At 37.3% G+C, this 20,967-nt stretch overlaps 1 protein-coding gene across 2 annotated transcripts in view; it reads left to right on the top strand.

Moving 5' to 3' along the window:
* The window catches only part of SMAP1 (small ArfGAP 1), a 100,753-nt gene that overhangs the window by 71,741 nt on the left and 8,045 nt on the right, over positions 1–20,967 (top strand). For both annotated transcript variants that reach the window (XM_067294120.1, XM_067294119.1), the window contains 2 exons: positions 9,369–9,453; positions 18,591–18,718. In XM_067294120.1, coding sequence (XP_067150221.1) covers positions 9,369–9,453; positions 18,591–18,718 — 213 coding nt within the window. The remainder of the gene's footprint in view (positions 1–9,368; positions 9,454–18,590; positions 18,719–20,967) is intronic.

Raw genomic sequence — 20,967 nt, 5'->3', positions numbered from 1 at the left:
AGCATAACTTAGTTTAGATTCCCCCTATAGTCAGAAGGAGAATACTGGAACATAGGATTAAGACGACTATGCTCTGAAGATTTCCCTTTCTCTCCATTGACTACAGAAAGAGCACTGGGTGACTAGCTTACAACTTTTAGACTCTTCAATTATTAAAAATAATAAATAATAAAATAAAAAAATAATAAAAGGTCAAAACTCCCTTTTCTTAAATGCTAAAAATTCTCTTTAGGAAGTTGCTTGTGTTTCATTCTTGCGATTCATTTTCAACCTTTTTTCGGAGTCACTGCATTCACCGTACTGAATTACACACTTTTTGTGGGTATTTGTTACAAATGAACATGTCAATTTTGATTAAAATAGAGCTTGCTGTTTTCAGTATATTATCAAACTTGTAATATTGTAATGTTTTGGTGTAACCCAATTACTAGAATAAGTATATTGTTCACATACTTGGGCAATTTTCAGTTTCTAATTACAGGAGTTTGCATAATTGACAGAACAGGGTGTGCAGGTGATGACTGTGTTCTTATGTATAGTATGAGTGTATATACTATCGCTAAGGTTTTGTGGATCGTAGTTTGCGATCTCCGAGTTGCACATCCCAACACATTCTGCTGTAACTTTTTAAATTTTATTTTGTATGTATTTAGTATGCCTGTTCTTTTCCAAATTATTAAAAAAAAATAAATAAAGGTGTCTATTTTCAATTAGTCCAACTGGCTGAGTCCTTAGAATCATGATTGCAGTTGGAGGAACAAGTAATTACTAACTTGTGCTAGCATTAAAACGTTGTGATAAGGGTAGATGGTTTGTTATAGTCTGTGTAATATGGATTGGAACTAGAGAAGAGGTGAATATATAGTGTTCTACTGATATCAGTCATAACAATAAATGCTTGGGGTTAAACTTACCATGTGAGCAGGGCTGTGTTCTGACGCCTGTTTCTTTTTGTGAGGAGGCTGCTTTTTCATCTGAATGTGCCCTTTTTTGCTAATAACTGCTGGTTTAGAGAACAGCATAATGCTTGGCTGGGGATAGTCTTTTAACTTGCCTCAAAATCCTTTTTGTGTAGAGCTTGAATATTTAAAATCATTTTTTTCCGTGATGGTTTCTGTGAAATGGGGCCATCACCTAAAGCAGATTAGGAGGCATCTGGCATGTGTGTTTTGGCCCTCGCCTGTTGTGGTGTGGTGGTTTGCCCGCTGAACAGGGTCCCTAGGGCACTTGCCTTAGCTGTTACTCTGGTGACCCGGTATGCAGAAGTCCTTGCGTTCTTTTGCTCTATTCCAGGAGTAATGGGGACTGGGTTTGATGACCCAGTTGCTTCTTTCCAGTACTGCAACTGGTCTACCAGGACAACATTGCCATAGTGACTAGGGTATACACAAATGCTTGCTAGCGTTGTTCAAATGATTTATTAGTATTGTAGAAGTATCTTGTAAATTGATCTGACTGCAAAAGTGATGTGCAGTAGTTAAGCTTAAAAGATGAGTGTTGTTTTCAGCTGACAAGCTATTGCAGACTTTTCTTAATTTATACTTCAACCATTTTGATTTTTATATGGCTTAATTGTGTCATGCTGCTCTTGGTAATTAGTTTGCAAAATATATGGTATAAACTAGATTTAGTTTTCTTGTCCCTGTTGAAGAAATGTTTTTATTTACTAGAAATGCGCTTTAGAGGAGCATATAAGAGAGAACAAATCTATAAAATCAACCCTAATTCTTGATGTGTGACTAGAGTAATTAACAGTGTTATTTACTGGTTTATTTGGTTTCAACTAATTCAAGCAAGTGTTTCATTTAGACTGAACCAGAATAGTTTCCCTAGTGTTATACTGAGAACAATGCATTGTAAGAATTTAATAAAATACAGTATTGGTTTATATAAAGCTGAACTTCTCCTTTTAAATTGAGACCTATCAGAGACAAATAAATTTTTTTTATATTCTTTTTTGGTTGTTTTTTTTTCCTGACCTGTACTGGTATTCTTACAAACCCTATTTTTTAAATTAAATTTCAGATAACTTCTGTTATTCTTTCCTTACTTATTCTGTGCAACAATGGGGAAAAACCAGCAATGTAAAGTAAGTGTAGCTTGCAAGTTATAAGTTTACAAGTTAGTTTTTCATGATGGAATGGAAAATTTTCTCATTCCATGTCAATTGGAAAGTTAATATTCTAGAATGATGTTCTTCTGCTCTTGTAAGGATGTAGTCAGAATTTGCACAAAATACAAGTCCAAATTTTGAGTTAAGTACAAATTTTTTGGAATTTCTCTGCCAAAAACTGATGGACTGAAAAATGTTTTAAAATCATGGTGATTAAATGGTAGGAAAATGGACAAGACTGAAGAGTGATTTTGATTAAATCATACCAAATAGCTCTATGAATTACAAGCAGGCTAGCTGGTGCAGCTGCCACTAATGAAGGCATCAGCTCAGTGTGAATCTAAGAAAATTACATTTCATAAAATTATTTAAGCAGGCCCATTCACTCGCTTGTTTAAAAAAAAAATTACAGATGGCCTGATTTTATCCACAGATGAATGCTTTTTACAGTTGTTAGAACATGAATTGTTTGTGATGGTTTATTAGCACAAAGCATTAAAGCTGACTAACTTGCAACATGAAGTTTTATAGAAATTCCACAGCATATATAGTTTTGTCTGTTAAATTCGAGCCAATTGACTTCCAGGGAAAGTGCGTGGAAATTTAAGGGTTGTCCATTTAGTCATTTCTGCATTAATTTCCATTTAATACAGACAGGCAAGAGATGTTCCTTCATATCTGTGGATGAAATGCTTTCCTCACTGGTCATTTTGATTTGTTACAGATAAATTTATGGGAAGTTCCTAACTATTTTCAAATACAGTTGTTTTCCCCCAATATCATTTAAGAAATAGCTGCTAGTTAGATATTAAGAGATGACTTATCTTGTTACCTGAGGAGTATTGATGGATAAGGTATTAATGCAACGTTGTCATAGTATGTTTTTACTGTATTGTAGAGATACAGTAGGCAGGATTTAGATGTAGCTTGATTTGGATGTAAAATTGGGAGTGAATAATCATTGGATACTATAATAAAGAATTAAATGAGGGCAGAAACTTGAAGAGGGAATTGTTTCCATGGTAGCAACTTCATCAATTTTAAGTGCACAACTACTTACATTTGTCTTGTATGCTGTTAATAAAATGCAGCCTATTCAGATTATCCATATGATGAGATATTTTGATGATTAATATGCCTTCTAAATACTAAGCCAAAATTCAGGTATTTTATGAAGGAGTAGCATTTGTATTATGTATCACACGATCTTTTCAGAAGAATAACAAAAGGAAATTTCAATCAGATAATGGAAGAAAAACTACTCTTGACCTCATTCCATTCTTCCCATTAGTATTCGACTTGCTATACTATCAGCATGGCACACCTCTCCGGATCCTCATAGCAACTGTTCCCTCTTTGCTGCAGTAGAACTTAAAAAAAAAAAAAAAAAAAAAAAAAAAAAAAAAAAGTGAAAAATAATCAAGTATGGAGTATGCATATGGCATATTCCTGCAGAAGATGCTTGCACATAAGTGCTGAAACAATCTTCAGAGCTGCTACTACAATGATCTCTCATACAGAGCGCCAGGAAGAGGCTATGTTAGATACAGGTGATACTGGGTGATTACTGATAAAGGAGGGGGCTTATGACTACAGAAGCTATCCTGAGACGGTGTTTCTCTGCGCTTAATATCACAACAGCCAAGATAGACGAGCTCTTGAGAAATCAGTGCGTGATGCTGAGACTGACTTGCCCACAGACCATGGAAGACTGCTTTAGCCCCTTCCATTGAGAAAATTAACAGATTACTAGGTTGCCTGAAAGTATGAAAAGCAAAAATGTCTGGCAAGAATGAACAAAATAGGTGACAATTTCCATGTGCTGTATCATTTGAGAGAACAAGATACTTAAGTAAAAAGTTGATAACTTTGGGGGGGAAAAAATAGTGAAGGACTATTATCCCACCTAGATACCATTTACCTGTGATTGCCAAAAATAAGGTTGCCCACACTGGATCTGAATGATGAGTAAGTGTACCCCACTACTCTACTGAAGAGGTTTGCCTTATAGGTGAAAATACTTGCAAAAGGTTGCAAGTTTAGGTCTTTATTTGTCTCCTTGAGACAAGTAGGTAGTATCTGCTACCTGAGGGATAACTTAAAGGGGTTATTGGGCCCACCTCAAAACAGAGGCTCAATTTTTCTTAGGGCAGAAAATTCCAAGTAATGCTACATAATAGGCTGATCATGTGGAGGATACAAAAGAGTTGACTCCCTAGGAGCCTGTTCAAACCCTAGTTTCTTTCAGTACTATTTACAAATAATCTGTTTTTAGTAATCTCAGAATAATTTAGGGCAGAGGTCATTGCTTGGTTTCAGTAGATATTCAAAGGGAGAACAGCCTGAAGTATATAGTGTGGTGGCTGTTAGTGACTGCTGCAAAAAACAGATAAGCAAGATGTTTCAATTCTCTGCTCTTTGAGAGAACAGTGTTTCATAAGAATCTACTAACACAATGAAGATGACCTTAAATGAGAAGCTGTTATGTATGACCTGAAGTAAATATATATAGGAATTGCTCGAAATCATGTACTTTGCTTAAAAAGCAAAAACTCCCAAACCAAATATATTGCTAAGCCAAGCTAGAAGGTTGTCAGAAATGGTAGCCCCAATAACCTTGAAGGCAAATGCACAAATATTGTGTAGCGGTCCCCTTCTACTTGACTTCACTATAGCAGATTTTTAATGCTATTCTTAGTTTATCTGATGCTGCTTAGCCTCCAATTTTTATGCTAGCTTTTCCCAAAGGACTCAACAAAGGATAATTTGTCTAGTACTAGTGTCAATACTTAAAAATAATTGCTGTGATATTCAAGCAGACTAGTAGTAGAAACTGAGGTGAATCTTAATGCAGCTGGATTCACAAGCAGGTTTGTATCATGGTATGTTACACTGCTACAAAATTCAGTGATTTTTAGATAAAGCACAACACTAAATTAAACATTAAGTTTAAGAAATGTCACTGCCTTCCTATGCAGTGTTTTGCCTGTCACCCACTTCTCTGCTCACTAAGTGTGGAATATTTAGCTTTAACATCTCTAAAGATTGCTCTCTGTGTAAAGCTTAGTCATGTATAAGTCCTGCTGAAGCAAAACTACTAAAAAGAAATTAAATACTCCAGTGTGGCTTCCCCTTTTGTTCTTTTCTGAGAGTTTCAACACCTTCTTGTCTGTACCAGAAAAATAAAGGTTGGAAGGGACCTCTGGGGGGCTCCTGGTCCAGCCCCAGAAATATGCCAGGAACTGCGTGCTACAGCGTACTTCCATAAGGGGCTGCTTTCCATCTCACCTTCTTCAGGTGGACCACAGTGCAGTCAGGCAATAAAAGATCCATGGGGCTAAAGGGCGAACAAGAAGATCTTAAGAAACAGTACGAGGAAGGAGGTTTATTTATGTATTCTTAAATTAAGAACAGTTGCATGCATGTGGTTGGTTCCTACTCGGCCCAGCGGCACCAGGCTTGCTTAATTTACACCTTAGTGCAGGTGACTTGAGAGAAGTCCCTCTCCATTTTTGAATCACAGCAGAGCTCAGGCACTGAGCCAGTGTGTCTTCTAAATTTGCCCCAAACCCTTCATATATGGCCTGCAACACCTTAGCCAGAGATGAAGGCCCAATGAATTTTAAAATTGTTTCAAATTTGAGAGGAGGATTGAAAATTCCAGTAACTAGTGTGTGTTATGGTAAGAGAATGACAGGGAGAGGAAACCACCTTAGTATTACAGGTAAACTTTAGGGTAAGAGGATGTTGAGAGGAAATGTTTTTTGCTCCAGACCGTCTGCTGAGTATTGCTTATCATGAACACTGCTGTAAAGATGAATATTGGAAAATTGTTAGGTGACAAATAGCTTTTTTGTTTTCTCAAACTGAAGTTTTATTGTGTTGGTGAAAACTGTCTAGTCGAAAAAGAGAAATTGTGACCAGTGCTTTAAGTAGAAAATTTCCATCAGAGGAGTGAATATGGCATTAATGTCTAAAAATATTTGCTGTTGTAAAAAGCTTGAAAATAATTTTGCAATCTTACTAAGTGGAATTAATTATGAAGTAACCTATTAAAACATATTAGTTTAGATTTTGGCAATGGGATAGAATGGGGAAGAAATTGCTGATAAAGAAATATAGTAATGGTATAGAAATCGTTGGAAAGCATACCTTAAAGTATCTTCTTTTTATTTTGAAAATTAATATTTCTATACCTTATGGCTTCAACCCCTTTCTTATTTAGAGGGTGAGGAAACAGAAATATGGCGATACGAAAAATAACTGTTATTGGGCTATTATGTGAAAGAAAATTCTTTTATGATAAAAATTAACCTGTTTGAATTGTAAAAATGCATTTGATAAGTATTGAAAAAATTCATTTGACAAAGCAGAGGACCTAAGTAGACTTTTTACTGTATTTTTAGTGTAGGTAATGAGGTTTATTTGCTACAATAAGTACATGACTAAATAAAAAAGAATGCCATTTGAATCCTGCCTGTTTAGTTCTTACCAATGCATGCAAAGCAGTGTTTTGGTTTCTGTGAAAACAAAAGGTTGCGCTTTAAACCAACCCTGTCAAGCTTTAATGTAGTTCAGACTTGTGCCTTTAGATAGTCACTGTAAACCTAATTGGAGTAATGAAAAATTTGGACATTAGTGTAATTCTAACAGGTTTGCTTTTCAATTTCAAGAGGTTGTTCTATGTTCAGAAATGTTAAGCTGTTTAAACAAAAAAAGTCAGTGTTATGAAACCAAGCAACATGTCAGAAATGCTTCTTTTTACAACTCCAGTGGCCCATAGTGTTCCTTATAGCTGTTGAAGAAAGGCCAAATATACAAATTGTTGTGATAAATTATGTATCTTCTCTAAAATACTTGCAGTTAATTGGTTAATGTTCCTAATAATAATTCAAATTTAAAAAATGTACTTTTTTCATAATACCAAATATATTTATAAATTCTTTTCTCTCTAATATTGAATAGCATATGAAAAATATATACTGTTCTTCAGATTGTGCACTCAAACATGAAAATTTAGTGATTATGCATATATAAGTATCTTATGATACAGAATCGGGTAACCTGATTATCCTTTCTGTCCATGGAATGTTTCCAGCAGGCAGTCTCCCAAACTCGTTCCTGAAAAAAGCACCGTTAGAGTAAATATAAGGATTTTAGGCTAGAGTAAGCAAATATTCCTTTGATTTCCTTTGCTGGAAAGCAGCTCTGCAGAGAAGGACCTGGGAGTGCTGGTGGACACCAAGTTGACCATGAGGCAGCAATGTGCCCTTGTGGCCAAGAAGGCCAATGGTATCCTGGGGTGCATCAGGAAGAGTGTTGCCAGCAGGTCGAGGGAGGTGATTCTCCCCCTCTACTCAGCCCTGGTGAGGCCCCATCTGGAGTACTGCGTCCAGTTCTGGGCTCCCCAGTACAAGAGGGATGTGGCACTACTGGAGCAAGTCCAGCGAAGGGCTACAAAGATGATGAGGGGACTGGAGCATCTCTCCTGTGAGGAAAGGCTGAGAGAGCTGGGCCTGTTTAGCTTGGAGAAGAGAAGGCTGAGAGGAGATCTTATCTATGTGTACAAGTATCTTAAGGGAGGGTGTCAAGAGGATGGGACCAGACTCTTTTCAGTGGTGCCCAGAGACAGGACGTGAGGCAACAGGCACAACCTGAAATGCAGGCAGTTCCATCTGAACATGAGGAAAAACTTTTTCACTGTGAGGGTGACAGAGCACTGGCACAGGTTGCCCAGAGAGGTTGTGGAGTCTCCTTCTCTGGAGATATTCAAAACACGCCTGGATGCAATCCTGTGCAATGTGCTCTAGGTGACCCTGCTTGAGCAGGGGTGTTGGACTAGATGATCTTCAGAGGTCCCTTCCAATCTCAACCATTCTTTGATTCTGTGATAGACTTAAATTGAAGTGAGAACTAGTTTGGGTGTGAAAATACCTGTTCTATGTAACTACAGAAGCAGAGCTCGGTTTATTGCAAGTATTTTGAGGAGATTTTCAATGGAAGATTGCTCCAGTAAGAGGGGGGTCAGTAATGTGTCAGGCTGCTGTTCAACTGAGCAGTCCTTGACTGTCCTTAGTTTTCTCACTGCTCCGTATAAACGCTAAGCTCATTACTCTTTTCCTTTGTTTGCAGGAGAGGGAAGTAAAGGATTACGTATAGAAGGAAAGCTTATACCCATGCATTGAAGCACACTACAGAACTATAACGTTCTCTAATACTAAATACTACTTATTAAGGTTTAATGGTTTAGTGACTTTGCAGGACTGGGTGACTCCATCCAAGCCACGTTATGGCTGTGCTAAAGGGGGGACCGAAATAGGCTCTCATGGTCCCAGCCCAGGTCCCAGCCCCACAGGGCTCTGCTGCTGCCACCGCTGCTCACTGACTGGCACTAGATAATGGCCCTACTTACTGCTCAGCCCATCCACTTCAGCTAGCCATGTTTTTGTGATAACAATGGAGTAAATGCATACTGAATGCCTACAAGAGAATACATTTGTAATGTCACTGCTTTAAAGCAGTTTGTATTCAGTAAAAAAGTTGAGGCTTTGATGGATTATAGTGATCAACCTGAGGTTGCTATGAGAAAAAGAACTATAAATTTAGTTATGAAAAGTCATTGTCATAACCAGATTTCATGTTGATCCCATCTTACCTTTTGAAATCTCTAGGCAGGAAAAGACTGGAAACTCCCTTTTCCAAAGGAGAAAAATACTGTTATTTGCCTTAGATTTACAAAGAGAGGCCGTGAACACAGATTGTGTCCATCTGTGCATAGCATCTATAAAGTTTGCAGTTTCTCCAGATAGTCTTTTCAGGAATGCTAAACAGTGGCAATAATCTGTTTCTATTTTTTTGATTCAAGCTTTTAAAAACTTTAACATTTTTTCTCTTTAAAGCAGCAGAATTATGTAGCTTGGATGCTGAAATTCGTTGAAAGCTCGGATTACAGACAGCTTTTTACCTGAAGCATGATATGCAGCGATCCAGCTTAATATTTCAATTTATTTTTAACTTAGACTGGAAATTACATTTATTTTAAAATTGATTATATAAATTTTACTATACAGTGCCTTGTCCCTTCTGACCGTATCTGCAACTTATCTCATTACAAATCCATTTATGGTACACAAATACAGAAAAGGGCTTTTATTTCTGATACTGGGCAGAGGCTTTAATGGGAATATTTTTTTTAAGTACTGTATGTTTTTCAGAAAGGTTACTTGCTGTTGTTGTTTTTTTTTTTCCTTCAAAGCCACAGAAGAAAGAGGATCAGCAATTGGAAGTTAAAGCAAGTCCAAAAAAGTCATCAGAACCCACTATTGATCTGTTAGGACTCGGTAAGCAATAAATCATTCTGTTTTTCAGTCAAACACAAATTCATCATTTTGTATTTTAATAAATGTTTTTATTTTCTTTATGCTTACTGATACTGTTAGCTGAGTCTATGAAGTTGAAACTGTAAAGGAAAGTACTATGGGGATCTGTGTGTGTCAATACTCGTGCTTTGCTAAGGAGAGTAACGAGCTCCTGGGGGAAGGGGAAGTTATCCAAGTGATCTTCAAAGGGCTTGTGGATGGCGGGATTTCGGTGTTTATGGTACAACTGTATTTCTAAATGAAATGCTGGGGTCATCTGAATTGTATTTCTGCAAAATGTTATTTCATAAAATCCCTATACTAAAAGAACAGTAATGTGTCTTTTGATGGCAGCTAACTAGTATTTTGTAAAACTTAACGTATTGGGCTTTTTAGTATGAACTGACTATGACAATCATTCGTTTTTATCTAATACACCTTTTGTTTTCTTCACTGAGAGCTAACAGTGTATTTGTCTTGTAAATAAGTAGTTTTGGACTCAAATCATTTAACTTTTACTGTCTGCCTATACTATTATACTCTTTAAGCTTTTTCTTTGCTTGTTAAAGGCCATATTTATAAAACCCATGTTTCATTTGCCTAATATTACTATAATACACTATAAATGTGTGTTCCCATTGAGTAGTATATAAAAAATTAAAATGGATCTAGGAAAAAGAATTATTACAGTGACTATTTTTAATCTCTTTTACTGTTCAGTGGTAGGAAAACTTTCTGAGAATTGTGCGTGGATATTAGAATATTCAATTTATATCTTTATATCAATATACTAGTTATTCTTAAATTCCCACATTTTTTAGAAGATATTGGAGGAAGCTGATAAGTCTTTTAACGTGCTGCAGATGAAAATAATTACAAACTTGAATTAGTAGAAAACTTTTTTTAACTTTTGGCTTTAGATAAAGTATGAATAATGTTGCAGCAAAGCAAGAACCATTTTCCCTGTTTTAGAATTCACACTGACATTTAAAATACAAGCTTTTTTCCTCTTTGGATATAGAGGCACTATAAAATACTATCATTTTTGTATTGTTTATGTATATGTGTAGTCTACATCCCATCCCAACTAATCTGCTGCAATGGGCAGGCAAATCTTAATTAACACAGTAGAAATTAGATTATGCATGTAGAATGAACCTATTAAAAAATAATAATTCAGACTTGATGGAAAACTGGTCCTCCTTTATTTTCCTTTACCAGCCCAACAATCTAATCAAGAAGTAAAATGTAATCGCTGTGTGCTTCTGAAATTGTCAGACTTCTTTATCCTTTTAGGCATGATTTGAAAGGGATCTTGGTAATATATGGTTTTATGATATGATAATGAACTCGGACTGCATAGGCTAACTTAATATTTTATATGAAATAGAGTATTGAAATTGGTGTTCAACAACTGTGCTTTTTCAGTGGAAAAAAAAGCATAGCGAGATACAGAAAGGGAGGAGTTTAATTTGTGTTGTAGGAAAGCATGATTTTAGAGGAAGGAGTGTTTAAAGATCTTCTAAATAAATTGAAATGCAGTGCAGTAAGCTGGTATCAATTGGAGTCCATTGAGCTGCAGAAGAGTAGTATATCGATGAGAGCATGTTTCATTTGGAGAGTTTTCTAATGAATTCTTGCAGCAGACTACTTGTTCTTAATTTATTGATTCAAATAGTATTAAAAGAAAGACCACTTCAATCCAATATATTCATCATATCAAACAATATTAAAATGGATATGATTGTATAGATTGTTCTTCATATTGAGTGGACACACTTCTAATGGTAATGGTTCATTCTCTCAGGACTAGATTTCTGCAAATGAAGCCCAGGAGTGGTTTTTACTGGGGCAAATCGGAATCACTTGTTGTAGCAGATCAAGTAATTTTAATGGATTGTAATTCATGCTAGAAGAATTTTGGCCTTCAAACCAACCTAACCTGTTGCAAGGTGTGGTTGGTTGGTGTGTGGAGTTTGTGGTGGTGGTGGTGGTTTTTGCGTAAACCTCAGTGCCAGCTTTGGGTGCCAGGTGGACCTCTGGGTTCTTGCTTTTTTTGTCTCAGCTGGATTTTTAACAGCAAACTCCTGTCAGAATAAGGAAAAAGTGCTGTGAAATAGGACTTGCACTTAGAAAACTAGTGGCAATTGCAGCTAAAAAAGGTAATTTTCTAAAAATAAATTGGCTTTTCTCTTTCTTTATGGAAGGTGACGTTCTCAAGCTAGTATGCCTAGGCAAATAGTATCTTTAAATCCTGTAATAGCAGAAGAGGCATGATATCCTTGGTGCCTGTATTATCCTGTTTGTGATTCTTCTGAGCCTTCTTAAATGGATTCATGTGGTTCCCTTGAGTCCCTGTTCAAGGGAATTTATTGTTAAGATAGCGCTTGGATGTTGGTTTTTTTGCTGAACTAATTTCTCTGGATAATTTCCCTGTTTGATTCTTGATGACCCTCTACATAAACACATGGCTTTTGGCCTCTTGTTGGAAGAGCATATTTTAATTCAGTAATCCACTCACTTTGAAAGGTGGGGGAACTGAATGTGCAAGTTAAATATTCCTATGTTCTTACCATGTAACCCCAAATTCCTTCCCTCACTTCCCAAGCTATGAGAAATCACTGCCTATTTCTGTAGTCTGAAACTACTTTTTTAATGATCCCTACAATTAGTTGGATCTTGACCACACTAAAAAAAAAGTGTTATATAGAAAATATGGGGACATGCAGTTAATGCTCAAATCTTTAATATGGGGTTTTATACCATTAATTTTTAATAGGGGATTACAGGCAACACTTTTCAGTTTGAATGTCAGCATGTAAACCAAAGTTCTTCAGTATTTGGGTCACTGCTTTCCATTTATGTTGATGTTAACCTTGCATTCTGTGTTGCTTGATATTTGGGGGTTTTCTCTTACAAGTTGGACGTCTCCACTTATGCCAGATTGATGCAAATAAAAGTTTATTAAAATATTTGTAAAAAGAGTTTGATAGCTGATGGGAATGTATCTTTTCTTGGAAAATTATATGGACATTTTTGAATCGTTTGTCAAGAAATGTTGCTTAGAAGTTATTTCAGCATTACACAAATACAGACAAAATGAGAAGTTAATATTTTTTAAATATATTACCTTACTGAATTATCAGAAAAGGGGGAAAAATGCATTTTACATGTTCTGCATCATTTACCATATTCAAATGTGCCATTAATAAACCAGATAATTGCACATTCTGAAATAATCATTGTAGTAAATTATAATGAATGACCAGGAGAAAAGACTAAGAATTTATTATGCTGTTTTACTTCATGTTTATTTTAAGAAACTCTTGTTTATACCATAAGTAAATTATTGTGTGAGGGGGGAAAAAAGCTTTGATGCAATAAAGTGGGGTATGGCCACATTGTAGAGGTGAAAGAGAGCTATGGTTAAATGAATGTGAGGGTGTGCGACATTCATCTGGCACGGTTGGACATGAAGTATGGTATGCTAAAAGCTGCTTAGCTGCTTGGGGGATATTCTGAGGAAGAATAGTAAGTTTTGAGAACTAATCCATAGTATGAAATGTAGCTGAATGGTGCATATCTGAGAAGTGTACTTTTGTCAGTACTATCTGGTAAGTACTAAAGCAGCAGCATTTGTCTTATGTTGGAAAGATGCATTTATAAAATAAAAAAAAAATTACAAACGTATAAATATCATATATGTGTATATAGATATAACAGATACCTAATAATATTTATAGTAATGCTGCTTTGTTAAGGTTATGCTTAGATAAGCAATATATCTACCCACAAGGAAAATAGCTGCAACCGTTTGGGGCATAAAGCATTGTCAGCTCTCTGGCTTTCCAAATTTTATTTTGAGAAGTATTGTCTAGAAACAGACTTCCTATGAATGCTTTGTTGCTTCCTGCAAAGGCTTTAGTAATGCAGTAAATAATTCCAAAAACATTTAGAACAAACTGTGTTATCTTTGTCTCAAGTTTTATTTAATGTATGCAACTCTTCCTCTCCTCCTAGTAATTTAGCGTAATGAATAGTCATATATGCCCAATTCAAGATCATATTCTCTCCCTCTATTGCAAGTCTTAGTATGACTTTAATAAATGTGTATACATAAAAAATATATGGCAGATTAGTATCAAATTTTGTATAAATAGTTTGCCCCATAGAAAATACAAGTTTCAGAAACGTAATGCAAAGTTTAAGAATAAATCTTTTTTCTTGCTGTTTCCCTCTCTTGCCAGTCCTTTGAAACTCTCCCGTAAGTCATTCTCACTGATGACACAGATAAATATAGCAAGTATCAATGCTGTATGCTGTATGTGAAGCTTTCATAACAATGCTGTATGTGAAAGCTTTCATAACAAAAGGCAATACTGAAGTAGAAATTGTAATGTCAGGTACTAAGAAAATATATATAGAGAAAAACATTATAAATGTAACCTTGGCTAGCACCCTTCTCTCACTAGATGTATCCTGGTAAATAGCTTCTGTTCCTACTAACAAATTTGTGTAAGACTTCCTAGTCTGAAAACAGAAGCAGCAGCTGTCATTGCAGAATATGGCAGTCAGATGTGATCTGTTGTACTGTCATAAACGTAAAAAGAGAAGGAATAGCAGATGGATCTCTTGGTCTGATATCTAATAAATATCTGTTTCGGGACCACAGCTTAGGAACAACAATGAAAAACATCAATAACATCTGTTTATTTTGCACATCGCCTTCTCTGACCGAGTGTGAAAGCTGTGCCTTGTGCACACCCTCGTTGCAGTGGTGCTGGCACGTCTTGGCTACCGCTGCGTTCTCCAGGCAAGCGATGGGAGTGCTGCTCATTAAAAGGAGGTCGTTTCACTGTAAGTCGGTGAGGGTCCCCTTAGTAAGACATTTCTTGCTTAAAACTGTAGATTTCTCAAAGTATTTAGAAAGGCCAATGTAACTTCATTTGGTCTTTTTAGGAAACAGGTAAAGTCACTCATGTTTCCTTGTATCACAAGCACAGCATTTCTTATCAGCTGCTTATGGTAGGCAGCAAAGGTTGTTTGAACAGTGACGTGCTTAGAGTAACGCAGAACTCTACTGGAGCGTCTTTCTTAGACTACAGCAGTATTTTAAAAGGAGGAAGGAAAGCAGGAAGTTCTTTCTGATCAGTGACCGAGCATGTCGAAGTTGAAAATGATCCATAATCTCCATAAACATGTGTGAAATATTATTTTGAAATACAACTTTGTATACATGTGCATATATATATTTAAATGAATACATTAATATTGCAACAAGTAATAAACAGGAAGTAAAAATACTGTTAGATTTCTTCCATACTCTGAATTTGAGCTTTTTCTGGCATCTTTCAGTTTCATGTTGGGGGAAAAATGCTTTAAGAGTAACTTTTTTATAGATGTAAATATTCCAACCATTACTTTTTTGAGGAAATAAGTAAGACAGGGTCTCCTGTCTTATTATTATTCATACAAATTTTAAATTTGTGTTGTAAACAGTAATTCAAAATGGCTGGTTTCTGCACCTGTAATCTAAAAACACATATTTCCCTATCTGTAAAATTCACTAAGATATAAAAAGTATGTACATTACCAAATTAAACTCTTACAGAACACCTATAGCTGTCAAAAGGCTTTGGACCAACCTAGCAAAAACCTGGGTTTTCATAGTACTAATATATAAGCAACATATTAAACACTTGAAAAGTATTATGTTCTTGAAGAATGTAGATGTGTTTTTATATAACCGTTCTAAATATGGGAAATGTTTGTTTTACTAATAATTACACTTAAAGTTTCAGTCTTAAATATTAAGCTTTTTTACATTCAGGGAAACTGAACCACTTTGGAATATGACATGAGGTTTGTTTTGTTTTGTTTTGTTGCTTTTTTTTTAATACATGTACCTCACTGAGAAAATGAGAACACTAAATTATTAATTCCAGATAATCATTTTGCATGAAAACTATGCACTAGTCATTCCTATATTTATTTGAAAAAGTGAACCTTTTGGGAGATGTTTTTGGAACTGTCTGTTGCAGAATGACCTGAAATGAATAGGGTGCTTTGAAAGGCCAGAAGCTTGTTACTTAACTCTCCAATATATTTATTTACATATGTTTTCTTAAAGCACTGTCCTGGGTGGAATGGTGGAAAAGCTACTTCAGGCCGGTTGTCTTCGTGCAAGTCGCTCACAGTTTCCTTACCATAGAGGCTCTAATGTTTTCAAGCCATTCCCATGACTGTTTTGCCTTTGTGGAGCTCTCAAGTCTGTCTTAATCCCTGCAGACAGCATGGTCATCCTCACAACCTTTGGGTAATTTGGGACATAAATACACTTGCTGAGGCTCAGTTCCTAGAAAACGCTGCTCACTTCTGTCCTTCTCATCTCCTTGCCTTCAAGGTATTTTGGCCCATATTGACTCTGCATGCCATTGGTAGCATGCACAATTTCATCTAGATCCACCACTGATGTGAAATGGATTTGCGAATTACCAAATACTTAATATTCCTGTTTGATGTTAAAATAAATTACAAAATCATTTTGTGTATCTGAAGTAGTCACGAAAGTAAGCATGTAGCTCGCAAGTAATTGCATGCCAGCACCTTTTGCTCTTGGTTGTTTCATAATTCCCTGTATGAAAAAAGTGCAATAAATGCTTTAGAAACATCCCATGGATTTTACGTATGCTGAAGTCAGAAATTTCAAAGATGTGGTTTCCTTCGCAGCTATAATTGTGCCACATTTCCTATACAGACTAAGGCATAGAGGTTAGTATCTCTACATCTACAGTAAGAGAAAATGCAGTTTTGCATGGAGGGTGGTAACTTATGACCTTTAATGACTTTTGTGGCAAGTTTTCAAATATATAGTAAATATTTTAACAGTGTTTATCTTTAAAAATAAATATAGAAATAAGTGCTTTCTTGCAAGGCAGCCAAGTGTGGGGTTGCCTTCCACGGGGAGGCAGACTGAAACGGGAAGGCATCACTGGGTGGTGATCCTTTGAGCAGGTTGCTTCAGAGCTCAGGCCCTCTCGTATGAGTTGGCCGCTGGAGACCTTGCCCGGTCATCTGTTATAGTTTCCTCAGTCAAGCAATTTCCAGCCTGATGAAGTGGCCAGTGATGCTTTGAGGTTTCTTACTGTTGCTGCTTTCTGCCGTTCTGTGCCAGCATCTTCGGTTGCTGGGAAGCGTAGTAGTCTCCAGCTGGCAGAACTGCAATGACTTTGTACGTGACAGAATAAAATGATGAAAAATGATAATATTCTACATGTAAGGTGACAAAGGCTGCTGGAGGCTGCCGGTTATTTGTGTTCATAAATACAAAAGTAGGGGAGAGCAAAGGGAGATGTTATTTTTAAGGAATAAACTTACTCAAGTTGTACAATTTTAAGTAAGTACTGGATGCTTTCTGTGATTTGATTTTAATTAATATTGTGTCTCACCAGTGCTCTTTACTAATTAGGCTACTTCTCTGTACTTATTAGAGTTCTAGAAAATATTAATATACAGAAACCTCACATCTGCCATCTGCCTTTTATGCTTCTCTGTGTAGTAAGGCATACGTTTCATGTTATCTCTAATATACATAATGGTTTTTGAATGTCCTTGATGCTTTTGAAAGTTGAAAAGCGGTAATGTGTATTCTCTTTTAAAATTTGGAATATATTAGAATGTTGGTTTGTAATTGTATGTTGGAACTTGACGATGGATATATTTGAAGTTAGCTACCTTTGTGTAATTGTGTGATGTAAGAAAAAATATCCCCCAGTTAGGATGGTAGATAAGTTAAAATTTGATTTACAGAAACTAATGCTTATGCTGAATAATGAAATACAGAAAACGTGGATACAACGTATGAAACCGGGAGAAGGAAATTTGTTTTTTAAATATGTTAAAGAATTAAGTAAAAAATTGTTTTAAAATGCTAGTAGTACTTTAGCACTGAATAAAATTCAGTGTACTGTATTTCAGTGATTTCTAGAATACTAATCCTCCAGTAATATGTGAACAACCATGCCAATTGGTATGACTTTCTTTGGGTTGGAGAGACAGTTTTGATTTAATTCAGCCAAAGAAATTTGACATTTGCAGTGAGTATTGGATACTTTGAAAAGTAACTTTTTATTTTGCCTAAAAAAGCTTTCTTAAATTTGCTGTTAACACTATGCAGCCATCATAACGTTCAGCAGAATCTGTACTCAACTTTGTATTTGTCGAGCACTGTGTAGTACCAACTAACTTGTGATAAACTTAAGAACTGGTTAATAAATTTTACTCATTCTACTTTTTCTTGGACAGCTTAAGATCAAATGAGAATGAGTACTTGTTACTCTACTCATCAAACACATTTTGTAGTATTTTTGTCTCTACATCTTTTTGCATATTTTCTTGCAATTCTACTTAAAACCATAATCCTTCAGCCCTTTTTCTTCTCCTACGTGTATTCATTTTCACCTAGATCACTAAATGTATTCATGCATTCAAATGGTTACAAGTGCAAAGGCTGTAGAAGGCTATAACAGTACAGAACAAGAGCCGTAGGTTTCTATAGCTATTAGCCCTGTGTGCTTAACAGTGGTTTTCATGTGAAGCTATATAATGAAGTGCAAAGTACTTCTGAAAAAGGGGGGATAGACTTCCTTCTACTGTGAACTTTAATCATGTACCCTTGAGTAAATTAGCATATTATGAATAAGTTCATGCATTCTAAAATACAAATTTTTACTTAAGAACCCAGAAGAGTGTATTTTGTCCGATATGTAGCTACCAAGTTTGGGCCTTCTTGATAAGACATCTGTTTAAATTGTCACTGAAAATAACGCTTGTATGCTTGAAGAAGGCACTTGGAAAAAATGAGTGATGTGTTCTCATAAACTGGCATTGCTGTCCTTGAAGTCTTCAAATAGTGTCTTGTTCCTGAAGCACCCTAACATCTTGTTTTTGTGGAGAGAAGCCATTACAAAATCTGAACAATCTGACAATCTGAAAGATGTCTAAAATCTCTGACATTGAATAAAACTTTGGGTGGGTGGGGTGGGCATCTTTAAGTATTCTCACTCTGTTGAAACACTAACAATTTTCAATTTAAAATGTGAATCCATTGTCTTTTTAAGATGGTCCAGCTGAAGCATCCGTTACAAATGGAGGCACTACTACTGTTACAGCTTTGAATGATGACCTGGATATCTTCGGTCCAATGATCTCTAATCCATTACCAGTAGCTGCTGTATCTCCTGCTCAGGTAAATTTTGTACACACGCATGCACACACATGCACGCACACACACGCACGCACACATGTCTGTGTGTGTGTTTATATATATGTATATACACATGTACGCATAAATATGTGTACACATGCACACACTTACATATGCATGCATACATGCTTTCCTTCAAGAAATTCTTCACGTGAAGATTCACGCAGAAGGAATGCATACTTCTGAGCACTTAAGGCTGGAGACTCTTTTTTAACTGTAATGGCTACATTTTTCTCACCTCTTCCAGCTTCCGTGCTGCTTGGATATTAGCATTAGGAGACAGCCTTCTGATTTCCCTTAATTATCTGGCTGAATTGGATTCTGTCTTACCCTGTTGATGATAGTCATATTTTCTTTTAATTTGTACTCTTCATTTTTATTCCCTTTTTAATAGGTAATGCTGAATTTATTTTTTACTTGCTGTCCTCAGGTTATTGGGCTTTAAGTCTGATAGCCTTCTATGATGGAATGACTAACTGGGTAGATGAGGGAAGAGCAGTGGATGTTGTCTACCTTGACTTCAGCAAGGCTTTCAACCCTGTCTCCCATAACATCCTCATAGAGAAGCTCAGGAAGTGTGGTTTAGATGAGTGGACAGTGAGGTGGATTGAGAACTGGCTGCATGGCAGAGCTCAGAGAGTTGTGATCAGCAGCATAGAGTCTAGTTAGAGGCCTGTAGCTAGCGGTGTCCCCCAGGGGTCAGTACTGGGTCCAGTCTTGTTCAACTTCTTCATCAATGATCTGGATGAAGGGACAGAGTGCACCCTCAGCAAGTTTGCTGATGATACAAAACTGGGAGGAGTGGCCAATACCCCAGAGGGCTGTGCTGCCATTCAGAGAGACCTGGACAGGCTGGAGAGGTGGGCAGAGAGGAACCTCCTGAAGTTCCACAAAGGCAAGTGCAGGGTCCTGCACCTGGGGAGGAATAACCCCATGCACCAGTACAGGTTGGGGGTTGACCTGCTGGAAAGCAGCTCTGCTGAGAAGGACCTGGGAGTGCTGGTGGACACCAAGTTGACCATGAGGCAGCAATGTGCCCTTGTGGCCAAGAAGGCCAATGGTCTCCTGGGGTGCATCAGGAAGAGTGTTGCCAGCAGGTTGAGGGAGGTGATTCTCCCCCTCTACTCAGCCCTGGTGAGGCCCCATCTGGAGTACTGCGTCCAGTTCTGGGCTCCCCAGTACAAGAGGGATGTGGCACTACTGGAGCAAGTCCAGCGAAGGGCTACTAAGATGATTAGGGGACTGGAACATCTCTCTTATGAGGAAAGGCTGAGAGAGCTGGGCCTGTTTAGCTTGGAGAAGAGAAGGCTGAGAGGAGATCTTATCTATGTGTACAAGTATCTTAAGGGAGGGTGTCAAGAGGACGGAGCCAGACTCTTTTCAGTGGTGCAGAGCAACAGGACGTGAGGCAACGGGCACAAACTGAAACACAGACAGTTCCACCTGAACATGAGGAAAAACTTTTTCACTGTGAGGGTGACAGAGCACTGGCACAGGTTGCCCAGAGAGGTTGTGGAGTCTCCTTCTCTGGAGATATTCAAAACCTGCCTGGATGCAATCCTGTGCAATGTGCTCTAGGTGACCCTGCTTGAGCAGGGGTGTTGGACTAGATGATCTCCAGAGGTCCCTTCCAACCTCAGCGATTCTGTGATTCTGTGAAGTCAAACTGTTTAAGGACCTTTTATCACTTTGTAATGCAGATGTTTATGAAAGCCATGCTAGATGCTTCTGTCTAAGAGCTGCTAAAAATTTGAGGTCTCAAACTTCATACTCAAAATCAAGATGGATGTCAAGGAAAAAGAACATTGCTTCCTGGGCTGATCTGTCTTTGTCTCACCTTAGAGCTTATGCATCTTTCCTTCCTCAGGGGGAGGCAGCAGGCCCCTCTGCGCGTGGCCCACTCCCTCTCTTACTCTTGTGGTCGCTTTGAAGACCCCATGAACTTGCCTGCTGCGGTGACAGACAGCTTTGGGACACCTAGAGAAAACGCGCAAAGCTGCAGCTCCTTCGCGGCAGCTTTCAGCCTCAAAGAATGAGCTGCTGGTGCTCACCAAGGCCGGCACGGCTTCTGATGCCTAATGCGCACGTGCAGGCTTCCTCGCTCGCAGTGGATTCTGAGAGGGCTGCTTTAGAGGAGTAGTAAACTAATCTTGCCATCTCTAGGGCCCTTTTAGGGTAATGTGGAGGCTTATTTTTGGCAGAAGGCTTTTTGTCTCACTCCGCCTCAAGCA

The sequence above is a fragment of the Apteryx mantelli genome, chromosome 3 (genome assembly GCF_036417845.1).
Source record: "Apteryx mantelli isolate bAptMan1 chromosome 3, bAptMan1.hap1, whole genome shotgun sequence".
Classification (NCBI taxonomy): domain Eukaryota; kingdom Metazoa; phylum Chordata; class Aves; order Apterygiformes; family Apterygidae; genus Apteryx; species Apteryx mantelli.
The sequence above is the reverse complement of the archived record's forward strand: the minus strand, read 5'-3'. Positions and strand labels throughout refer to the sequence as shown.